The sequence below is a fragment of the Arachis hypogaea genome, chromosome 19, assembly GCF_003086295.3.
Source record: "Arachis hypogaea cultivar Tifrunner chromosome 19, arahy.Tifrunner.gnm2.J5K5, whole genome shotgun sequence".
NCBI classification, from domain to species: domain Eukaryota; kingdom Viridiplantae; phylum Streptophyta; class Magnoliopsida; order Fabales; family Fabaceae; genus Arachis; species Arachis hypogaea.
Window position 1 is genome coordinate 8,400,460 of NC_092054.1, and position 9,984 is coordinate 8,410,443.

The window sequence follows — 9,984 nt, forward strand, 5'->3', positions numbered from 1 at the left end:
CTAGGGTTTGCCATCTTCGGAGTTCGTGTCTTTGGTTGATGTGAGCTTTCCATATTCATGCGCCTGTTTCATTTAAGGTATGCTGTCAGTTGCGCTTTTCGAAGAGGGGCCTTTATTGTGAGGGGACGTTTGGGTTGCCTTCCAACTTTGTCCTTTCGTGCCTTTGCTTTCTTCTAGGGCTACTTTTGTCTATTCCTTGTTTTGAAACTGTTTTAGTTTTTTTGCTTTTTGTTCCCTCCTTCGTTTCATTTTCTCAGTTCTTTTTTCCTCTCCTTTGTGGATCTCTCTCTTCTCTTGCTCTGGTTTTTTTCCTGCTTTGTTACTGTCGTGCTCTTGCTTCGTTGCCATCGAGGTTCTGCTGTCGTGCTTCTGCTCCTTGTTTCAGCGCTTTTTAGGCTTTTCATTTGGATTATCAGGTTGGTGTTCTTTCCTCCTTTGCTTTGTTACTTGCTTTCCTTGTGTATTGTTTCTACTGCTGCCTTCTTGTGCTTCGTTTTGGATAGTGGTTTTGTTTGTTAGAGGGGTTGAGCACCGCTGCGTGGATTGTAGTGAGTAGTAAGTTTTTGGCTAGTTTTTCCTGTTTTTGCGTAGTCTTGGTAGGCTGACGGTGGTGCTCCTCCTTGTTTTAGGTATGAATCGGCAGAGAAATGAGGGTGTGGGTGCTCCAGTAGCTCCCTCTTGGGGTGTTTCCTCCATTACGCATGGGTGACTAGTGATGTTTGTGGGGTTCCGTCGCGGATGACGGAGGCGGATCTCCAGAGGCTCTGTGATCAGGGAGCGATTTGTGGGGGTGGCAATGCTGAGCGTCAATATGAGCTTGCCATCCCCGATGCCGATGAGAGGGTTTGTTATTTGAACCTCAATTCCCCGACCGTTCCTAACTGGATGTGGGTCTATGAATCGATGTTCACTCGTCTCGGCGTTCGGTTTCCCTTTTCACCCTTTGTTCAGGAGTTGCTAAGTCAGTGTTCTGTTCTGTCGTCTCAGCTCCATCCGAACAGTTGGGCGACTGTTTGTTCTTTTGAGCTTGTGTATGAATACCTCGAGCTTCCATCTGTGGGGAACTTACAACGTTGGGACGGAATGACGAACGAACTCGAAGAGCAATCCCCGAGCCACCACGATAACTCCCGAATGAGGAACCCGACTCCCGAACACCAAGAAGCTACACCCCACGGAAGGATAGCAATCGCTATTCGCCAGTCCACTCCAGTGCATAACAAAGAAAAGAGCCTCGTCATCGTTGAGGAACGACACCCGAAAACCCGGGAGAAAAAGCAACTCAGATAATCCAAGACTACCTCTGTCTCTGAGTACAAGAGCTCGAGGGCCGAGTTGCGAACAAGGAAAAGCACAATGCCGAGAATGGAAGTCACGCAACCTCCAGATCAAGATCTCGCCATGAAATCAGGAACGGCAGGTCCCCAGAAGGGCGACATACCAAGAGATACAATCACAGCGTCTCCCGTGACCACGGACACGGCAGGTCGCCAAAACGGCGACACAGCAAGAGGTACAACTACAGCGTCTCCCGCGACCCAGCTCATCAACACGACACGAACGACGACCGACGACACCGAAAAGCCAAACGCACAAGAAACGACCACATGATATTGGGAGCTACTCCCTTTACTAAAAGAATCCTGAAAGCAAAACTCCCTAAAGGCTTCGACAAACCCACATATATGAAGAACGACGGAACCAAGGATCCCCAGGAAAACCTAACGACTTTCGAGGCCAGGATGAACCTGGAAGAGGCCGCTGACGCGGTCCGATGTAGGGCCTTCCCGGTAACCCTAGCTGGGTCCGCAATCAAATGGTTCAACGCCCTCTCCATCGGATCTATAACTAGTTTCCACGATATCTCGCGAAAATTCATGTCCCAATTCACCACCAGAATCACAAAAGCCAAACACCCCATCAGCTTGTTGGGAGTCACCCAGAGACAGGATGAGTCAACAAGAAAATACCTCGATCGCTTCAATGACGAGTGCTTAACGGTCGACAGACTCACGGACTCAGTCGTGAGCCTTTGCCTAACTAACGGGCTCATGAATGAAGACTTCCAAAAACACCTCACTACCAGACCAGTGTGGACCATGCACAAGTTTCAGAGCATCACAAAGGAGTACACAAACGACGAAGAGGTAAGTCAGGTCGTAGCCGCCAATAAACGGCAGAACGACAACACACAACACGACAGCACAAGACCTCGACAAAACCTCCCACCGAGAGAAAACCCGAGGGAACATCCCAAACTAGCAAACGTAAACCGACCCCCCAGAGTCGGAAAATTCTCTAACTACACACCTCTGACGGCCCCAATCACTGAGATATACCACTAAATAGCAGATCGAGGTATTCTCCCGAAGGCCCGACAGCTCAAGAAAAAAACAGGCGGCAACAAGACCCTGTACTGGGACTACCACCGAGGATACAGACATAGGACACAAGACTGTTTTGACCTAAAAGACGCCCTCGAGCAAGCCATACGAGACGGAAAGCTCCCCGAGTTCGCCAAAATTATCAGGGAACCAAAATGCGCAGAAAGAGAAAGATCACCAGAAAGAGAAAGACGTAATCCGAGGACTCAGAGACAAGCCACCAGGGAAAGCCCAGAGATAGACCCGACCATCGTCGTGAACGTCATCACGGGTAAAAACACCCCGGGAAAATCAAAATCAGTACTACTCAAAAAAGATCTCAAGATCTTGGCAGTCAAGAACCTAAACCCAACTGCCACCACTAATAAAACAATAACATTCTCCCCCGAGGACTGCCAGCACGGCACCTTGGCTGAAGACGCCCCTTTCATCATTTCGGCAAAGATCGAAACCGGGCTAGTCAGAAGAATACTGGTGGACACGGGAGCAAACTCCAACATCCTCTTTAGAAGAGCCTTCCACAAGCTCGGGCTCCGCCATGACAACCTCCAAACACACCGCAACGGAGTCACCGGACTCGGAGATAACTTCCTCAAACCAGATGGCTCCATTGTCCTCCCCCTCACCATAGGGACAAGAGATCAAAGGAAAATAATCCTATCTGAGTTCGTGGTCCTTAAGGATTCCACCGCCTACAACGTAATCCTTGGAAGAAAAATAATCAACAACCTCTCTGCCGTCATCTTCACAAATTCCTCCTCATGAAGTTTACCGCAGAAGACGGCTCCATCGGGACAATCCACGAAGATCGAAAAATCGCAGGAGAATGCGACAACACTAGCCTGGCCCTACGGAAGAGATCCCGTGACGCGGCCAGCATATTTTTAGCCAACCTGGATGCCCGACACGATGGACAACCCAGACCAGAACCAAAGGGGGACATGGAGAAACTACAAATAGGGCAGACCAAAGAAGAATATACCTTCATCAACCGGAACCTCCCATACGATCTCAAGGAAGATCTCTCACGTCTCCTACGACGAAACAGAGACTTGTTCGCATTTACGCCCGTAGACATGCCAGGAATTGATCCCAACCTAATGTCCCATCGACTAGCCATTGACCCCAAGGCCAAGCCTGTGGCACAGAGAAGACAAAAAATGTCCCCCCCACCGAGCTTCCAAGGTCAAGAAACAGGTCAAAGCCCTCCTCGAAGCAAACTTCATCAGAGAACTGCCTTACGTGACCTGGCTGGCTAACGTCGTACTCGTCAAAAAAGCTAATGGGAAGTGGCGGATGTGCGTTGACTACACGGACTTAAACAAAGCCTGTCCAAAAGACGCCTTCCCCCTGCCAAATATCGACCGGTTGGTGGACGCCGCATCCGGCCACCAATACCTTAGCTTCTTGGACGCGTATTCCGGTATAACCAGATACCCATGCACTGACCAGACGAAGAGAAGACGGCCTTCATCACTCCCGACGGCACATACTGCTACACAATCATACCTTTCGGCCTTAAAAACGCCGGAGCCACTTACCAAAGACTCGTCAACAAAATTTTCCAAGGCCTGTCCGGGAACAAGCTAGAAGTTTACATAGATGACATGCTCGCGAAGACTGTATCCGGCGAACAACTCATTAGCAACCTCAAGCTCGTAATGAATACCTTAAAGAAACACCAAATGTGCCTTAAGCCGACAAAATGCGCATTCGGGATGGAAGCAGAAAAATTCCTAGGGTTCATGATCACACAACGCGGGGTAGAGGCAAACCCTGAGAAGTGTAAAGCCCTACTCAAAATGGCAAGTCCAAAAAACCTCAAAGACATTCAGAAATTGACCGGCCTACTGACCGCCCTATCCCGTTTTCTTGGCGCATCAGCCCAGAAAGCAATCCCATTCTTTAAACTTATGAAGAAAGGAACCCCCTTCAAATGGGACACAGAGTGCAAAAAGGCATTCCAACACTTCAAAGCAGTATTGGCGGAACCCCCGGTTCTCGCCAAACCCCAGACCGGCGAGGTCTTATACCTGTACCTATCCATAACGGAAGAAGCACTGGCCACGGCACTTGTCTGAGAAGACAAAAATAAAGCCCAGCGACCCATCTACTTCGTTAGCAAAGTCTTCCAAGACATGGAATCACGCTACTCCCGCCTTGAGAAACTGGCCTTCGCACTCCTCACGGCTTCCCTACGCCTTCACCAATACTTCCAGGCTCACCCCATTATAGTCCGAGCTGACCAAGCGGTCAGACATGTTCTGCATAAGCCTGACCTAGCAGGAAGAATGCTAGCATGGTCCATCGAACTATCCCAGTTCCAAATAACGTTCGAACCCCAGACTGCGATCAAAGCACGGGCCCTAGCGGACTTCATCGCCGAGATGACTCCAGGAATCCTCGCCACCGAAACCTGGAAGCTGCATGTAGACGGCTCGTCCAACACCACTTCTGGAGGAGCCGGAGTGATACTCGAAAGCCAAAACGGGATCGTAATCGAATAATCTGTTCAATACAAGTTCTCGGTCTCCAACAACCAAGCAGAGTACGAGACCTTCTTGGCGGGTTTAACTTTAGCCAGAGAGATCGGGGCCAAAATCCTGGAGGTATGCAGCGACTCACAGGTAGTCAGCTCCCAAGTCAACGGAGACTACCAAACACAAGACCCCCTACTCCAACAATACCTCACCAAAGTAAACAAGCTAAAAGAAGAATTCGATCGTGTGACCATACAACACGTCCCTAGGGAACGAAATGTAAGGGCAGACTAACTCTCGAAACTGGCCAGCACCAAGCCAGGACAAGGTAACCGGTCGCTAATCCAGGAAGTCGTTAGAACACCATCCGTATCAACCACAACCAACACCGCCCTACCAATCTCCGACCTGGAATCATGGACTTCCCTTATCCTACAATACCTCCTCAACGGAGCGCTACTCAAGGACCCTAAAGAAGCAAAACGAATAAAAAGGGAAGCCTCCAACTACACCATCGTAACAGGACAACTGTACAAACGAGGATTATCGCAGCCCCTACTCAAGTGCGTCGAGATCGGGGACACGGAGTACATACTCCGCGAAATCCATGAAGGTTGTTGCGGCCATCACATTGGGGGTAAAACCCTAGCCCAGAAAGTCATCCGGGCTAGATACTTCTGGCCCTCAATTATCAGGGACTCCATGCAACTGGTGAAAAACTGCAGCAAATGCCAAATACATGCCGACCTCCACCAAGCGGCCCCACACCAGCTCAACGTCATAACGGCGGAACGGCCCTTCTAAACATGCGGCGTCGACCTCGTCGGCCCTTTCCCTATAGACGGCGCCAATGTACAGGATGTCTTCTGCACGGGTTGAGAGGTGGATCGGGAACTTGCCGGTCGAGGCGGATGTCGGATTACTTGACTGGAGCAATGGGGGGTGGTACCTGCAAAGGCACTCCGACGCTCAAGTCAGAATGGATCTAAGAGAAGTAAGATGTGTGTGTAATGAATGAATACTTGGAGGGACCTGGATCTTCTATTTATAGGTGATGGTGAATATCTTATCTTATCTTATTTGGCTAAGATAAGGGAGACGTTTAAATTCGAAAGTTGGTTAGGAGTTTCAGTGGGCCAATTTCGAACCTTCTAAAAGGGTGATGTGGTTTCGGATCCGGATAACCGGATTCAAGGATTATTCCAGATGTAGCATCCGCGGGCCCGATCCGTAACAATACTCTTCATTTTTTTTCACACAAATTTTTTATATCATAAATTATTCTCGTGTCAATATGTACCTATAATACATATGTTATTTAGTTCATCTTTAATATATATATATTTTTAATAGATAGTTGATTATTAATGTATATGTAACATAGTTTATTAGAATTTTATTAGATAGATACTAATTAATTATCAGTATTGATTTTAGAGTGATCAAACTAATGGTATAAAAGTCATAAAAAAATTTAAAATATCTGTAATAAATTTTTAATTTTTTTTATATTTTTGTTCTTTATTTTGGTTACTTTTTACTTTCTTTTAACAATTAAGGTTATTAATAGAAAAATTAATTAATTATATATTTTTAAACAGGTTTAATTACTCTGTTGGTTCTTATAGTTTCGCAAAATTTTCAGTTAGGTTCCTATATTTTTTTTCCTTTTAATTGGGTCTCTGTACCAAAATTTTTTTTCAATTGAGTCTCTACACTTTTTTTTCCTTTTATTTGAGTTTCTGCACCAATTTTTTTTTTAGTTAGATCCCTATACAATTAAGCCAATTATTACCAAGAGGGACCTAATTAAAAAAAAATTTTGGTGCAGAGACCCAATTAAAAGAAAAAAAATATAAGGACCTAATTGAAAATTTTACGAAACTATAAGGACCAACAAAATAATTAAACCTTTTAAATAAACTAGAACATTCATTAGTGTAAATTATTTAAATAACATTTATACTTTTACTATAAATAATGAGGATATAAAAGAAATTTATTGTACAATTTTTTTCTTAAAATACTTTTTATCATATATAATTTATAAAAATATGTTTTGTAATATTTATGATTTGAATTCATAATCTTTTAGTTTAAACATTAAATATTTATCATCTTTAATTTGTTAAAGATATAATTATTTATATATTTTTTCTATCAATTTAATTAAATTTTTTAGAGGAGATATTTTTGACAATCTTAACTAACCTCATATTTGTTATTATTGAATACATTATTTTAGTATGAAAGTTTCCAATATAAATTTATATAATTGATATGTAGTGTAAATATCATATATATATATATATATCATATGATCAGCAAACTAAAATTATTTTTTATATACATAAAAGTTATATTATGTATCATATTTGAACACAATCAGAAAAGTTCATAAAATCCTAAATTATTAGTGTTTCCATCACCCAACGTTTGGGGATTTTTTTCAACTTTGTTATATATTTAAAGCGTTTAAAATTCTGCCTCTAATCTTTTAATCGTGGTCTAATTTTGTCGTACTGATGGAATCTGTTTAAATTTTGTCCTTATTTATTGATTTAATTTTTTATTTATTAAATATATATTATACTTGGTATAGTTATCGGAACCGAATTGATGATCGAACCAATCTGATTATTAGTTCATTCATTTATTAATTCAACCAATGAATTACTCATTGAACCGATAAAATCGATCTTACGTAAATAAAAAATATAAAATAATCAAAAACTTAAAATTAAAATTTAAAATACATATTTTCACTAATATTTAAAAACAATCAAATTTTAACAAATTATAATCAACAAGTTATAATTTAATTATTATTAAATAAATATAAAATTCTAAATTTTTTTATCATAATAAAAAAATTTTAATTTTATTTTTTATATTAAAATAATTAGTTTTATTTTAATAATGAACTAATTAATTTATATTTATTATATTTTTATATATTATATATATTTATTAAAAAATAATATTAATAAATATCATATAATTATAAAAAAATTATATTATAATTAATAAAAATATTTTATATTTTTATATTTATACATGTTTAATAACATTTATATTAATAATTATGAATAATAAAAATTTATTAATTTAAATATAATAAATATAAAATTAAAATAATATCTAAAAATATTATTCTACTATATAATTAATAATTAATAAATAAAATAATAAAAAATAACATAGTGTGTTTGGAACCATATGTTCATCAATTTAAAAAAAAAAAATTTGAGTGATTTGATTGGACTAATTTTTAATCGAGTTTTATTAGTTTTGACCAATTTTATTGATTCTTAATTTTGAACAGTTTAGAGACTGAATCAGATCAATTGAAAATTCAATTTACTGATTTTTTTATTGAACCGACCAATCTAGTCCAGTTATTATAACTATGATACTTGGTCGTTGTTATTTATTTACTTGAGACTAAAAATTAAAGATTTAATTATTCTATTAGTTTTTATAGTTTTACGAAATTTTTAATTAGGTGCATATACTTTTTTTCTTTTAATTTGGTCTCTGTACTAAATTTTTGTTTCAATTAAGTTCTTCTTGATAATAATTGGTTTAATTATATAAGAACTCAATTAAAAACATTGGTGTAGAGACTCAAATAAAGAAAAAAAGTATAAATACTCAATTCAAAAAATTTAGTACAAGGAATCAATTAAAAGAAAAAAAATATAAAGACTTAATTAAAAATTTCGTAAAACTATAAGGACCAATAGAATAATTAAACCTAAAATTAAAACATGATGAAATTAACAAACATTATTCAGACAGAAACTTATGGATTTGGATCTTCTAAAATTTAAATTTTACATTAGAGAGTAAAGTGTGATCTTCTACCCTTAATTGGTTTCTCTTTCATATTTATTTTTGGTCCCACATATAAAATAAATGGTGAGAGATCACACTTTACTCTCTAAGGTGAAATTCAAACTTTAGAAGATCTGAATCCGAAACTTATGTACACAAGATTGGTATCCTCTAGAGAAAACAACAATATGAAAAATTTACTGTCTTCCCAATCAGTAAAGATAGACATAAAGAGGGGACAAGGCTGAGATGGGATTTTCAATTAAAGATTCTTGCTTCCTCAGTTGCAATTATATATTAGTCAATTATGATTATTTTGTATTGACAATTGAAAACCACTTTCTTCAGCAAATTGTCTGAAGCACCAAAAACCACCACAATTCCTGTTCAGTGGAGGTTAACGAGCACGCGTCGAAGCGGCCCCTGACGCCCTTCAATTTTGGAAGCAGTTAGATAGAGCCCTCAATCGCTATAATTAAATTTTAAAAAATAGATAATTTAACCCTTTTCTCTGAACAATTTTAAAGTAATAAAAGTTTGTTAAATATCAAATTGTTTTATCTTTAGTCAGTTTTTTGTTTTGTTTGTTTTATTTATTTTTATTTAATTTATTTCAATCACAAAAAAAGTTGTTTAATTTGATATTTTTTAAATTAAATTTGAGTATTAACTTTAAATTTTTTACTATACAATAATTAATTTTTTGACGGTAGAATAATAATTAAATTTTCTCACAATAGTTAAAAAAAAATTTCGTTAACACAAATCGATCGTCAGTCACCGCCATCATTTTTATTACATTTTATTCATATTTTAAATATAAACATAAATTTAATTTAAATATATTATATGTAAAATTTAATTATAATATAAGTTAAGTATAATTATATTATTTATAAAATTTTATTATCATTAATCAATATGAATATGTGCTCTGTATATATTTCTATACAAATAACGAATTTTAATTTTTAATTTCATATACTATAATTAATAGAAAATAGTGATAAATTTACTATCTTTTGCTCATTGGGCATTTTATTCTCTAAATAGTGATAAAATTCTCTTTATTTTGTAACTGCAGATAGTAATTTATTATAGAGCATTGAATAAAAAAGGACGAGAAGCGCGTCCCGGATTAAGAACCGAGAGCACGACAAATTAACTAATAAACATTGACCGAATTAAGAAATGAGGTCGCCAAATTTGACTAAGTTTTAGCTAATGGTCCCTATTCAACCCAGTAAATAATAAATAAATAAATTATGCCAATGCTTTCAGGA

At 38.4% G+C, this 9,984-nt stretch overlaps 1 protein-coding gene across 1 annotated transcript; it reads left to right on the forward strand.

Annotated features, from left to right (window-relative positions):
- Window positions 1–1,607: 1,607 nt before the first annotated feature.
- LOC112777815 (uncharacterized) lies at window positions 1,608–3,149 on the forward strand. Its single transcript, XM_025822203.1, has 2 exons — window positions 1,608–2,147; window positions 2,373–3,149. Exons 1-2 carry the CDS (start codon window positions 1,608–1,610, stop codon window positions 3,147–3,149), a joined length of 1,317 nt encoding a protein of 438 aa, XP_025677988.1.
- The last annotated feature ends 6,835 nt before the right edge of the window (window positions 3,150–9,984 follow it).

Coding starts and splice junctions, on each gene's coding strand:
- LOC112777815 (XM_025822203.1), top strand. CDS start 1,608: ATGATATTGGGAGCTACTCCCTTTACTAAAAGAATCCTGAAAGCAAAA. Junction 2,148..2,372: donor AGTACACAAACGACGAAGAG/GTAAGTCAGGTC, acceptor ATTCTCCCGAAG/GCCCGACAGCTCAAGAAAAA.